Below are 14847 nucleotides of genomic sequence, written 5' to 3'. Positions count from 1 at the left end.
CACCAGCTCACTGCATTCCGAAGCTAGCTGTATTCCAACACCAGCTCACTGCATTCCGAAGCTAGCTGTATTCCAACACCAGCTCACTGCATTCCGAAGCTAGCTGTATTCCAACACCAGCTCACTGCACTCTGAAGCTAGCTGTATTCCAGCACCAGCTCACTCTATTCCGACGCTAACTGTACTCCAACACCAACTCGCTGCATTCCAAAACAAGCTCTCTGCATTTCCCCATCATCACACTACACACTGCAACACACCTCATTCTTTCATCAGCTCCATCACTGGATTACTCCACTGCCACCACCATGACCACCATTTTGCCACTGGCTTATTGCAGAGCATCCCTCCACCAGCTGAATGACACTTTCCTCTCCACCTGCATTGCATACCCCTGCTGACTCACTGCACGCTGCATCCCTCCACGCACCCCACTTCGCACTGGTCATTTTGTGCTGGCGCTGTTGTCTCTCTTGCCTTTCTGTTCTTCCTTTGAGCGGTCTCCACGGGCCGCAGCCGACGGCGGCGCAGGAATGCCTTTTTGCCGTGTGGCAGAGGCACACGGAGATTTATTTGGAAGCCAGATTAAAAACGTGTACAGTAATAAAAAAAAAAAAAAGCAACAACAACAGAATCCCAGTCCAGATGGCAGCAAGGCAGGACGGGAGGTGAATAACAATGAGATGTCTGGTCTCTGGAGGCCCCTCTGGAGAAGGGGGATACACAGCGCTGGCTGTGTATGAGCTAACCTTTAGCCCACGCCTAAAATGGCTGCTCTTACTCATTTCCCACGAACAGAGCTGACGGGCACGGCGCTAACACAACTGATGAATGCCACAGCTAGGAGAAAAGGGTGAAACATGTCTGAATCAATGAATCGCAAGCAGGATTTCACTTGTGCAGTGATTATTCTGTTTGACATTGTTTTAGCATTGTAGTGGCATTGTTGAGTTTAAACAGTACTGGAGAAAATCCGTTGAATGCTTCCAGTGGTCTTATTTTTGGAAATTTGACACCCTAGAAATTTCCGGCTAAGGCATCACTGGCCTTTGTGATGTCATAATGGGTGCTTCCTTTTTCAGGGTGCGCATCTCATTAATAATACAGTAAACCCTTAAGGTGAGAGGCAGATGACCAATGTTGGCCAAGGATTTAAGAGGACACTGATGAATACATTCCCCCACTCCCAGTTCAAAGACTCAGATTTCTGCTTCTAACGCTGCTCAGAGTGTTACAAGCGCTTGATCTTTCTTCTTAAATTAGTTTGTGTTTATGTACGTATCCATGTAGTGGAGAGGGATGTGTAAGTTTCACTCTACATGCAAATGTGTTGCGATAATGGATCCATTTAAAGTGAACTGAGGCGTAAGGCCCATTTAGACCTTTTTTTCACTCGGAGCACAAAACTTTAAAAAAGGACGTAAAAACAAAGAGCAGTGATTTAGGAGGAACAGTCACCCCACCCCCAATTCAAAGACTCACGGCTTTCTCAGCCATTACAAAACTGCCTGTCTCCTCTGTACCTGTTACCACACAGCATGCCTGTGTGCGCATGTATGCATGCTTGCACCGGTATATTTGTTTGTGTGTCTCTGGATGCTTGGGTAGATACCTGCATGCACGTGTGTGTGCGCGCCCCCCACCCTTCATAGCGGTGGCTTGGAAGAGTGCAAGATACAGAAGGGGGATGGAGGACTGGATGGAGTGGCCACTCTTTAGCATTGTGTAGTATCGTTGCTTCACACATAAGCACACATCTGTCCTTTGACACAGGTGAACATCAGTGTAACAACATTGTATTTGCATAAGGAGTGAAAGTGTACCATTGCACCTTTGCAAAATAACAACTGTGTGGTATGTAAAAACACATTTACTTAAGCAATTACATATTTATTACAAGGATATAAAGTTATGTAATGCAAACTGCACACGTGTATTTCATAACAACTGTATAATAGCTATAATAATCATAGTAATAGTAATAATTAATTTTATAAGTTGTGCTTCTTCTCAAGTGTGAAATAGGAAAAAATGAAAATAGAAGTGTAGAACACAGAAAAACTGGAAATAAAAACAATGCAAACAACAGCAGACACAGCCAGTAAATTCTCTCTTTTTGTCTCTCTGCAGCGAGAACGTCAGTGCATACTGCCTGCACATCGCCGAGGACGACGGTGAGGTGGACACAGACTTCCCGCCTCTGGACTCCAACGAGCCCATTCACAAATTCGGCTTCAGCACACTGGCGCTGGTGGAGAAGTACACCTCCCCTGGACTGGCGTCTAAACAGTCCCTCTTCGTGCGAATGTAAGCTCCCCACCACAAGCCGCTCAATTGGCCTTTTATCTATCTGTCTATGTATTTATTCATTTATTTGCTTTTTCCCTCTCTTCTAATTATTCTTTTCATTTACCTGGCTGTTTCAGCTTTGAAGCTCTTGAATCAGATAATGGTAAATATTCGGGTTTTAGAATCAGAAAGATATTTGGTTAATACTTGTAAAACTATATGGGTAGGTGTGTGTGTGTGTGTGCACGCACGCGCGCACGCACATACGTGTGTATGTGGAGGGGTCTGGGGTGTTGCATCTTTAAGCTGCGGTGAAGCTTGTTTGAATGAGCAGGATGTATCTGGGGTGCCCATGCAAATCTCATTGAAAATGTGGATTTTTAAGTCCTGCCATGCTTTTCGTCTGAAGCATCTTTTCTCTGAAGGAGATTGTGTCTTGTGTCTAGCAGTAGTGCTTAGAATATGACCCAGATATAATCAAACGAGTCCTGCACTCACTCAAGTACAGTATATGTTGTATACAGTCAGTCCTGAAGCGGCGCCTAGCAGCTACAGTGAATAGTGTTTGTCCAAGTTTTTTTAGTACCAGGAATCTTTTGTTCTTAAAAAGAATTCTACTCTCCATTTTACTGAGTGTTATTTAGGAGCCAGTTGCCAAAATAAAACTAAGCTGGACTTATTCCATAGCGGCACTTAAAGCATGCCCCTCAGTCATGCTTAAAATGGCATCCAAAACATATCCCTAAAATGCTGAACTTGAGAATCTCTCTCTGTTTGGGTCTTATTTTAGTGGTGGCTGCTGTGGTGCGTATAGGGAAGACCACTATCATACCTTGACATAAATATACCGGAACCGTTTACTCTGCAAAATGCTCTTCATTCCATTTAAAATGATGGAATGCACATTCTATGCAGGCACTGTAATAGTGCAGCATTAGACACAATCATGTAAAAAAGGAACCGCTGGCTTTGGGGAGCTCCTTTAATGAATCAGCAAGCTGGTTAATCAAAAGCAGAGCTGTAATCAGTTTTAAACTGAAGTTCTCCTCCTCTCTTAATGCCTTGCTAAGGGGGTCACCAGTGGCAGAGTTCAAAGCCATCTGTAATGGTTGAGTTCTCCAGAACATCATGTCAAAGGTGCAGGGGTCTGTTGCCTTGATATCTGTTTGGATTTTATGAAGAGAAATAATGGTCTGGGGCGCAGACCTCAGTGTGGTAGACACAAAGGAATGCATGGGTTTTCAGTCCTTCGTACACATTCGTGCAGTCAAAGCTTTCTGCTCAAGGACACATGGGGAAAAAACGCATGGCTTCACATACGTGCTGCTGTCAAATGTTCAACAGTGATGGCATGTCAGCGTACAGAGTATTTATTTTTCTAAAGATACTTTTCAATTAAGTCATATTCAGGGGCAAAAAAAACACCTTTTCCCATCAGATAAGAGCAACTTAATCATTTTCAGATGGCTGGTATGTTTCTCTACGTTTCATTTGTTGGCAATTTTCTGTGATCTTCTCATTTTGAGATTTATTTTAGATACTTTTTCTGGCTTTTTTCAAGGTACTTGGTGTAGGGGAAGAAAGTGTCTAAAGGCCTAAGAATGCTACATGGCCTGCCAACCCTCTAAGAAAGGAACACGCTTGAGAAATGTGTCCGTCATTAGTCGCTAATGCTAGAAGGGGAAATTGTGGTGCACCCCCACTCCCCTGAAACATTCATCACTTAGACTGAGGTTTTTAGAATCCAGATGTCTGTCATAAGTAAATATGGATGTTGGACCACAGCTTGCCACCCCCCCCAATCCTCCCCACCGAAAAAAGAGGCCTTTTTTTCTCTCAGAAATCGTGTGTTTTTTTTCTTTTATTTAGACTTTAGAGAACGTTGAAAGCCGGGCTGTCATGGGTAACGTGATATATAAGTGTTGCTGAGTGGTGTCAGGTAAAGCACTGTGAAAGGCCTTCTCTCCTCTGCCACTCAGCCTAGCACAAAGGAACAGCTTGTACTGGGGTTCTCAAAGATGCTGTCACTGACTTTACTGATTGTGACATCATGAGTCCCCCTTACAGGATTTCACTCCCTTTCTGCTGAGAAGTTTGAGGTTTGTGTGTGTGTGTGTGTGTGTGTGTGTGTGTTGGTGAAGGGTGCTTTGGTATAAGGTGTATGTATGGTTGTTGTTGTAGGAAATGGTAACTGGGGCTCACTTCTTGCTCTCTCAAATCCAGGCTATATTTCTATATTTTAACTGATGGTATGCAAGCGGTTCTCACAGTGCTGTGCATTGTGTAATTTCCTCAAATCATCTCCTTCAAAGTCCCAGGCTGTGGCGGTACTGACATGACCTATTTGGTGACACTTCCTCCCCTTGGGAATTTGTGTTTTGTTCTGGTTTTGGCCAGACCTTTACTTGCCTGCGGTCGAGAGACGATGGCCACAGGTGACCAATGGGCCCCCTTTTTCCTGGATTCGTTGGAATTGTTTGGGAAGGAGGCAGCTTGTGGAGGGATGTCCAAGGGACCAAACTGAACAGAACACAGCAGGCAAAGGGAAAACAAACATTCTCCTCCTCCATGTCACCAGTGATCGTCTTATTGTTTTCAGACAGTTTTAATGAAGGTATTAGCTGTCTGTCCTGGATGTCATCTGTCTGAGTGTGTGTGCATCTGTATCATATTTTTTGCTCGGCACAATCAGTCCAGTCCAGAGAGCTGAGCAGGCAAGACTGGATTTGGCAAAGTCCAAGGATTTTGGCAAACTGATAAAAGGACAATGCTGAGAGATGGGGAACAGAGAAGAGAGTGTGGGGGATGGGGGGGGTGCTGTGTTTGTTTCTCCCCTGCCTGCTGCTTTTTGGGGAGTTTTGTCTCTTGGACGTGCTGGCGTTTAGCTGAAAATAATTGGGCAGAGTGCTGGAAGAGACGAGCAGAGAAGCCATTGAGGGAAAAACAATTGAAATAAGTTAGTGTCTGTCGCAATAAATCAGAGACAGGTCTCTTGGGGTGTGAAGAAAAAAACCCAGGCGCAAATGATACCTGACAGTAGCTGGGGGTCCTTAGAAAGCAGGAAATCTCAAATCCTTACTGAACCCTTTTCATCTGACCTCCAGTATCACTGCATACTGATTTATCTCTCCACTCCAATACATTTTACATTCAGACTTTTTCACTTATCAGACATTGTTATTCAGAGCGACTTACAAAGTGAGGGCAGGAATTGCTTGTTATTATTATTCAATGAACCTTCCCTGTCCCATTTTCAGCAAATCACATTATAATGTCATAATTATATATATGACCACATCATGAAATCAGCATAGTTTGTTCTTGTTGGCTAAATCACATGCATGTCCTCCAAATTCACTTCTGTATGACATCACAGAGGGTTCTGCCACAGTGTTTTCAGCTTGCCACATGTCTGCAACACCTCTGAGCACCCACAAAGTTCTCTGCCTATAGCCACGCCCACAAATATGGGAAAATAAAACAGGTGCACAAGATTTAATCTTTATTTTTATTGTAAATTGATGAAATTAGTTCACAGGTAGCACCTTTGATAGAAATGATCATATAATGACATCAATAGGATTTTATATTGGTATTTAGTAGGCCAAATGCCTGTTAAAGGCCAAGATGGGCTGATAGGCCAGTTCTTATCAGTGCAATATTTCTGATATTCTTAAGTGGTATGAACATTGGTGTTATGATTAGTATAAATGATCACATAAGCGTTGTAGTCAGGCATTCTGTGAAGCTTGTCTCAGCTGTTCTGAAATGGCATTAACTGGTGTGATATACATTAAAGAGCTTTAAAGAGTCTTTATCTTTTTTTTTCTTTTACAAAAGGGCGAATGATGCTGATTGCCTGCCAATAGAGTCCCTGATTAATATCTGCTTCCATTGTTTTGTTTTCCAGCCTCCTGCAGGGCTTTGCATCTGATCGCCCAGCAACTAATTCTGCTCCGTTGCTTCGTTAATTTATATTAAAGCGCCTTGCAAAGCACTTTTAATCATAAATGCTAATCGGGTTTGAAGTGGCTCCCTGTGCCAGACGAGTGCTGGCATCCCATGGCGGGAACCTCAGCCCGGTGGCCGCGGTTATGCCACGGCGGTATGCGGTAGATTGCAGTCTGGCTGCGGACCAAAAAGCTCTTTAACCACTTATTCTCTCATCAGCCCCCAGGGGGCGCTGTGTCTGTCTGCCAAGCTTATATGGTGCCTTGGCAGCCCTGAAGCAGCACTGAAAACGCATTTTTTGCCCAGGAAAGCAGCTGGCACCTTGGCCAAGGAAGCAGTCCCACGCAGGCAGGGGCCAAAAACAGGGCCATTGGTGGGGCAAAGGAAATTAAACCGAATGGATATTTGATGGAATAATGACTGAGGGTGAGCTGGAGAATGCAGGTTGAGGACTCCCCAGGGGAACCACGGTTTAGTCTAATTCATTTCCTTTTTTTCCTGTGTGCCTCACTGTAGATGGACATGTTTGCTTTTGAGAAGTCAAGGTTCAGTACAGAGCAGGCGCACGCACACGTGGTCAGGTACAGATCCACTCAAATGGGGAAATACACCAGTACTATAGACTTGGGCACAAACAGGATTTGTTTCCGAAACAATAGCGTTTTGAGTTCCGAAACAGTGTACTAGTACAACAAAATAAATTAACGTTAACATTTATGTAATAATACTATAAATGTGAAAAAAATCTGTAAAATACATCTACGAGAATGTGGCTGCTTCAGTGTTGGTGGCCCAGGAACAGGGAGTGGTGCCTGCCCTGAATATTTGATACGATTGTTCACAAATCTGCAGCAGGGGAGACGCTCCCATAATAAAATACAGTGTAAAAATACTGTGCTTCTGTTACTGTAGGTGTCCTCTGGAAACAGTACTGGTGTTTTATTAGTCTGTGCTGCACAGATGTAGGCAGTTTATATTCATTGGGAGGTGTGTGTTCATTTTTATAGCCTTGCACCAGCATTCACTTCTTGGCATCATCCAGTGAGAGCACATTGAAGCTGGTATCAATAAGGCAGATTTCTTTTCAGCAGCTACAGCAGCATATTCCACTGGGCTTTGTGTCCCATCAGTATGGTGAATTTGCTTCGTTTTATGGGATCATTGGAGGTTTATTTTCCTCTTAAGTGAAGGCACTGTCATTACCACTTGCCGGTGTTTAGAAGCCTTCATAATCTGAGAACATCTGAGGGGCTTTTTATTGGACTGTGCGAAATACGTCTCCTCCGTTCTAAAATGGATGCAGAATTTTCCACAGAACTGGGAAAGGTTTCCCAGGTAGTGGTTCTCTTGAAGCTTTTTGTTTCAAACAGCAAGTCTGGACGCCTTCACAGTTGACTTGGGATCCTGTCAGCTGTTTGATCCCTTCTGCCTTCAGCTCCCTGTCATCTGTTTCTTTTTTATTTTTTTCTGGATAAACTTAAGCCTTGATTCTGGGCCGTGTTCCAACAACCCAAGTCAAGGCCGGTCCCGGGTTCTGCTGTCACGGAGCGGAGAGGCCCTGAGGTGCAGAGTGGCCGCTAACTTAGAAGGGGCAGTTCTAAAATGGACTTCCAGTCTGGCTGGTCAGCGGGCCGGACTGCGGTCTCCCGGCTGTGCAGAGAAAGCTTGTGTGAAAGCCTGGCGCTGGTGCTGTCAGAGGCGCTCAGGCCTCTGGGCAGTCAGCCCAGGAGATGGATGCAGACGGAAGACTCACAACACTCAGCCTGTTCTTTTTCTTTTTTTTTTTTCTTCCCCTCTCTGAGAGACACAAAGAGACACAGGGAAGACACAGTGGATGAGGGTGTTTGCTTAGAAAACAAAAGCATGTGAAGTGAGAGACGTGATGAAAGACTGGAAGAGAGGAAGAGGGTGGAAAGATAACGAGGGAGTGCAAGAGAGAGAGGCAGAGGTGGAAAGAAAGAGCCAGGGAGAAATTTAAACCAGGTTCATTTTGAGTTTGATGTCAGTGCACAGGAACGGTCCCTGCCCAGCCGAGGACCTTTGCCTGCTTGTTGTGCTGGGGACAGCTCGCGGACATTCTGTTCACTTGCTCAACAGTGTGGTGTTCTGGGGTGATGGGTGGATCTTCTGCTTGCTTGCTCATCTCTGTTCTGTTTCCTTTTTCTCATGCTTGGTGTGGTGTTACTGTGCTCTTACAGCTGTTGGAGTGCTTTAGTCTTAATGTCGGGATGTTTAACTCCAATAACTACATTCATAAAAAAAGATCCACAAAGAGCTCTTTTTATTAAGATGAGACCAGAAGATTTATAAGTGTTAGCATACAGGACTGCTTTTGTGGGTCAAATCATGTTATTCTGTTGGAAACCTTTTACTAAACTTCAGAAAACAGAAGTCAAGTTCATGACAGTCAAGATAGGCTTTATTGTATCCCAGCAGTATGTGATAGACACCCACTGCACTACAGTTAAATTGCTGGAGGATTGATTAATTGCTTTGCGAATCATTGGCCTTGTTCAGCCGGACGCCTCATACTGTGTACAGTTTTTTAATGAATTGGTTTTATGAGCCTGCTCTCTGCTCTCTCAGCCTTCTAAAAGCATCGTAAATAGTGTCCCATCTCTAAAAGTGCCCAAAATGAAATGTGCCGTGATGGGGAACTGTAAATATGACGCGCATCGTGCTCCGCTTGTTCCGGATGCTCAGGCAAAAGAGGTGAACAGCCTTTGTGAGTAGTAGTTGCGTCAGGCCGGTCTTCAATCAGATGGGACAGGCTGCTAATTGTTAATTTCCTCCCCTGCTTGCTGAAGATGGCTTTGGAGCAGTGATTTTATACCCTTCTGTTCCTCTCTGCTCTCTCCTCTCCAGAAATGCCGCCCACGGTTTTTCTCTTATTCCTGTGGACAGCATGAAGGTGACCATGAAGGAGATCCTGCAGAAAGCTCTGAAGAAGAGGAAAGGGTCTCAGAAGGGCTCAGGTAACAGCAAGCACACTATTACTATGCTTGGGCACACCCTGTAAATGCACCATTACGGCATTATGTCACACTTGGTAAATAGACCATTACTCCACACTGACACACCCTTCAAATACACCGTTACCATTGACGTTGACTTAATTCAAAAAGATTCTTCACCAGCTTACACTATTGTTTCCTCTAAACTTTGATCTATACACAAGCAAGTCTTTTTGAATTGAGTGGAAATGTGTGTAAAGTTGTATATGCTGCCCTGAGGGTAGGCAGGCCGTGAGCCAGGAGCCTTTGACAGAGATGGCTTTCAGCGTTCGATTTGTCATGCCTGGTTTACCAAGGAGCTGATAAAAGCTGACACTTTAATAAAACTTGGGAGGAGCAGATAGCACTGTGATGGAGGGTCCCGGGGTGGGGGTGGGGGTGGATAAGGACGGAGATGAGTTGGGTCAGGGGAAAGGAGAGCATAGAAAAAACATAAAGGGGATTGAAGAAGTGCTACAATGTGCACTAATGTGCAATAATGCATAATAATGTGCAATAATGAAAACCAAAAAAAAAAAAAAAAAAAAAAATTTGAAATTACACTGATGATGATGGTGATGATGATCAGGATGGTGATGATGGCCACATTCTTGGTTTTGGTTATTATGATGATTATTATGGTGATTCTAAACGATATTTGGTTCATACATCTCTTCAAAATCTTACGAAATTTATTCATAATATCAGAGCTTTTATGCATAATTGTCATTATATGTTGACCCTGGTCTCAAAAATGTTTTATAGTTATCTGTTTATCATGAACAGCTAGCAAAAAGGATGGCAGATGGTTTCTGGAACTGTGGAACTACAATGAGAGAAAATGATGATGAAGACTAGTGTTTTAAAGCAGTATGCTTCTGGAGTCTTTTATTTTGAAATAGAGTGCAGCTAAAAGCATTCTTAACAGCATGTGTACCCTTGGGCTACTAAAGAGCAGCTTCGTCCACCTGCATAAAATTTGCATGAAACTGAGGCGAAATCCTTTCAGAGTGACGGAATCACCGCCAGCATTTCTCCTCGATACCTGCTCTACAGAAGGAAAAGAGCAGAGACAAGCTCACTATACAAATGCACTGCATATACGCTATGTGTACTTGTAAACAAAGGGATCAAATGGCACGGGTCCTTACCTTGTTAATGAGTCAGAGTCAGAGAGATTTTATTGTCAGCCCATCCATATGCAGTATACCGTAGGGTTGAAATAACGTGAAATGACATTTAGTGACACTTTTTACTGTGATTTGATTTAGATGGTTTGGTTGTCAGCATGTAGTTCCACAAGCATTTAAACACCTTAGGAATGGAACCTTAGAAGACATATAGCTCAGTATGTGCACTTAAGTTAGTGCTGTTATTTCCTCTCGAATGATATTTTGAAAAAACACTCATTAATAGGAGTTGTAATGATTTGATGAATAAAAAACGGTTACTGATGCAAGTAAACTAGATAGAGGTTTGCCTGTTGCATTATGGGACTTGGAGTTTACTGTAGTTTGTCCTTTACATTGTCATTCCATCTTGGCATCACCAGGAAACCTGTTTCCAGGTTGATGGTCTGTAAATAGATGAAAGAGGACAGCAGCTGTGTTTCTGTGGGCTTGGAGCTATTAAAATGGCCCCAGCATCAGTCTCTCGTGACCAAGAATGTGGTCATGCCCGAGGCGCTGTTTTCAGCATCGGGAAAACATGGGTGCTGCAATGCTGCTGAGGGTTAGGAGAGCCGGGGGGGGGGGGGGGGGAGCTCGGCCACTCACTCAGGAAGGCTCCTCACCGCTCTGAATTTACTGGTGAACTGGAAACTTCTGTTATGACCCATTTGTGTCATCCAGCCCGGAGCTTCTCTAATGCAAGCTAACTGTACAAAGAGGAAGAAGCGCCAGGAAAAAAGATGTCCTTCTGTATTGCAGTGGGTGACATGATGCTCCTCAGAGACATCTGCTAAATGTTTTAAACTTAGTGACCGATAAACTGAGTTGGGGTGTTGCGGCGTTGTGGGTTTGGGATACATACATGTCCTGGGTGTGGAGTCACTGTCTTCTATGCGATCTGGTTCCTTCGTATGTTCTCCACCTCCTTAAAGGTAACCCTCTCACTCTTAAAGGCCAACGCAGTCAGAGTGTGTCTGGGGTTGACAGATCACAGTAGACGTGGAATGCTCTTTGGAATACCCTCAGAGAGTGTGAAAACATGAGGGAATATCTCTCAAATTGTATTCTGCATTCTATGGAGCCCCAGCAGGGGTGCAAGAGATGGAACAAGGATACAGGATATATTTAAAATTGATTTAAAAACTTTTTCAGGGAAAAAAGCAAAGTAAATAAAAAGGGACAGACAGGGAGCGAGTCGTCAGTTCAGATGACTTTGTCGTACCTTCATGCCAGATATGACTTTTATTTTCCACCCGGCAATCACGATCGATGACTTCATGCGAGTCGGTTGGGTGGGCGTGATGTGCTTGTGATTATCTTTTTTTCACTGTTTTTGGGGGGTTTTTTGGTGAAGTTACAGTTGAAACTGCTTTCAGCAGTTGGTCTTCAAATCTCCTGAGCGGATTAGATCGCTACCACAGCAGTAACTGAAACCATGTCCACTGCTGACCAAATTGCTTCTATGACAGCGTCCATGACATCATTATTATTTTAAAGATGTCGTCTTCTTTTTCCACGTCTCTTTTGCTGCTGCTATGTTTCTCTTTGCCCCCTTTCACATAATGTGTTTAAAGTTATCCCACCTAACATTCACAGCTGCTTGTTTTGATGGAGAGAAAGTAAACGGTCTTGTTTGGTTTTTGAAGCACGGATTCTACAGATCCACATGTCTAGACATTAGCTAGTTGCTTTGTCTCCTGTATGCAGCACACAGAAGTCTGTAGATTCCCATGTCCATTTAGACGTGTGATTATCAGAGTTGACATCTCCACTTCACAGTTTAATTTCCCTTAGCATGGCTACCAGCCAGTAGCTTTAACACATTTTTTATGTGAACTTATTTCCTTGTCATTAATTGTGAAATTAGTACAATTAGCTGATCTGTTTCCTGTCAAGTAGCAGAGGTTAGCTGCAAAGCCTGCTGAAACACAGTGGAAGGCCCTGGCTTTGTCAAATAATTTGTGCAACAGTTCCAGGCCCCTACAGAAGGAGGAGAGGTCTTTAAGAACCAGTGTTTGGTTTTGCCTGTAAGTTTTAGAGAGATGGCACTGAGCAATGTACCGATTGTATAGCGTAGCTGAGATTTGGAACCATGAGGGGTGATTCTTTGGGTGGTCCAGTCTGTACATTTGTGTGACTTTGCCAAAAACATGGAGCATTTCCTTTGTGGTTAAGTGCTCTTCTAAGAAAACCAAGCTTTACCATTAACCCCTAAAATGAATGGTTCCCTTTCCAAACCCACTCATTTATCATCGGTTGAAAGCTTAGTAATATTTGTTATTTTAGATGTGTTTACAACAGGACGAACTTGAAGGAAGAACAAAGAGACCTCAGAGTAATTTATCTATTTATTTTTATAAAATTAATTAAATCTGGATGAACATCTTCTACACTTTGGTCTTATTTTTATTGGCACTCCGATTTTTTTTTTTTAGAAAACTCTCTAAAAAAGATTAAATGTCGTATCATATTAGATGTTAAAGAAAGATACTGTGTTTCTCTGACACTGTCCAAGTGCAACAATATGATATTAAAACAGCATTTGGTCCTCGTTAAGTCCCCTATTTCATGGAGAATGGATAGAATTAATTTGGTGAATTTGAAGCATTTTAAAAAATTAAAGTCCACAAGCTCGTAGACATAACTTCTGTCTTGTCTCGTGGATGTGTTTTACTTTTCAAAAAAGTAATAAAAGCATACTTTCAGTATTATTCCTATATTATTATGGATATTGTAACGTTTTACTCTGCCGGCTAACCTTTTGCTGTGACCTAGAAATAAATTGACTTGCACTTAGAAGAAAAGAGGCACTTACGTACGCTCTCTCTTGATGATTCTTCCTCCAGAAGTTTAAAGCTAGATGAATAGACTCAGAGGGGAAGGAAAAGTCAGACAGCATTTTTAACATCTGTATGTCTGGGGAAAAGAAATGTCCTTAAAAACGAATGAAAGCCCCAAACAATGAAAGCTAATTAAATGAAATTGGTCTGCTTGGCAGCGGAGTTTGGCCAGCCGACTCACTCCCTTGCTCTCCGTGATCGCAGGTGATCGGTCGGATTTATTTCTCTATCCATTTGAAGCAAGGACTGAGTGATGGTGATTGGGTTGAGGCCCAGCGACCGTGGAAAATTGGACGGTTGATAAAAACCCTGACATCAGAGGGGTTCTGCTTTCTCATTTACATTTAGATGAGTATTGATTATTTATTTACTCTCTGAAGCGGGATCTCTCTCCAGCCTTATCTCTTTCTCTTTTCCCCCCCTCTCCCTTTCTCTTTCTCTGTCTCTCCACCTCTTTCTCTTCCTCTTTGAGTGTGTGCTTGTCACCTGGAAAGAAGCAGGGTGAAAGTTCTTGACACCACACTGAATTAACAGTGTTTTGCAGAGTGAATAGCACTTAGAATGGTGGTCTCCTGATCCCTTGGTTTTAAGTGGAGCGTGAGGTTTTTTTGAGTGAGTGAGTGAGTGAGCGAGTGGTGTCTATAGCGGGGTACTGGTGTGATGGTTATAATTGGCCAGTAATGGCTAACAGCTGACCAAGGCAAGTTAGTCATATTGAAAATGTTGTGTTGGAAACAAGCAAGGAACCTCAGTCTTTTCTGAGATATTTAAGAAAGTAAAGCATTTCAGAATTATCAGTTTTCCTAATGTCTTTAACTGATTGTGTTAGGTATAGCTCTGGCTACATATTTTCTATCTTGTACACTTTTTTCTTATACCCGATTAGTGTGATGAAAGTTATGGTAAATCAAAAAGTGTTTAAATGCAGGAAAATGCAAAAGAGCATTTTCACTGTAGCATATGTTCCTTCATTTTGCACACACACACTCACTCACACACTCACTCACACACTCACTCACACACTCACTCACACTCTCACACACTCACTCTCACATTTTCCTCAGTGTAACTTGTGATTTTAAATGGGGAAAAGAAACGCCGCACATGTGCGGGTCACAGCGTGTTCTCGGCTGAGTCTCGGTTCTACAAAGGTCACTTTCCATGTTTGCGAATTAGTGACACTGTCTGCTTCCCAGCGCGGTGGTACCTCAGCATAAAACCTGCAGAACATTCAAAGACGCCCCTCTCTCATTGGAAGGCCTGTGCTGTAGGCCGTTGTTGACCGCCCTCACTCTTCCTCTGTCAAAGTGAAAGCGTTGGCGTAAACTCTCCCATAAACTCCTAGCCTGCTGTGTTTTGCAAGAATTCCAGTGTGTTTGCGGGTTTGGGAGAAATTCCCCTTAGGGTCAGGCAGATATTCTTTCCTTTGCCACAGAGGTCACAGACTTGTAGAGGCTCTGGTGACATTTGGAAAGTACAGTATGTGCGAAAGGCTAAATTCTGCCTGAAGTCTTTACCAGATTTAGACTGACTCAGTTATTAATATATGTTATTTTTTATCACAGAAAGTCACCAGTAGGGAAATGAAATAGATTTCCTCCTTAA

The 14847-nt window shown here is 43.1% G+C and overlaps 1 protein-coding gene across 8 annotated transcripts in view; it reads left to right on the top strand.

Moving 5' to 3' along the window:
• mapkap1 (MAPK associated protein 1) overlaps nucleotides 1–14847 on the top strand; it is a 54926-nt gene that overhangs the window by 19070 nt on the left and 21009 nt on the right. For all 8 annotated transcript variants that reach the window (XM_036530085.1, XM_036530086.1, XM_036530088.1 and 5 more), the window contains 2 exons: nucleotides 2131–2307; nucleotides 9106–9215. In XM_036530085.1, coding sequence (XP_036385978.1) covers nucleotides 2131–2307; nucleotides 9106–9215 — 287 coding nt within the window. The remainder of the gene's footprint in view (nucleotides 1–2130; nucleotides 2308–9105; nucleotides 9216–14847) is intronic.

This window comes from Megalops cyprinoides, chromosome 5 (assembly GCF_013368585.1).
Source record: "Megalops cyprinoides isolate fMegCyp1 chromosome 5, fMegCyp1.pri, whole genome shotgun sequence".
Classification (NCBI taxonomy): domain Eukaryota; kingdom Metazoa; phylum Chordata; class Actinopteri; order Elopiformes; family Megalopidae; genus Megalops; species Megalops cyprinoides.
This window is presented reverse-complemented; position numbering and strand designations above follow the sequence as displayed.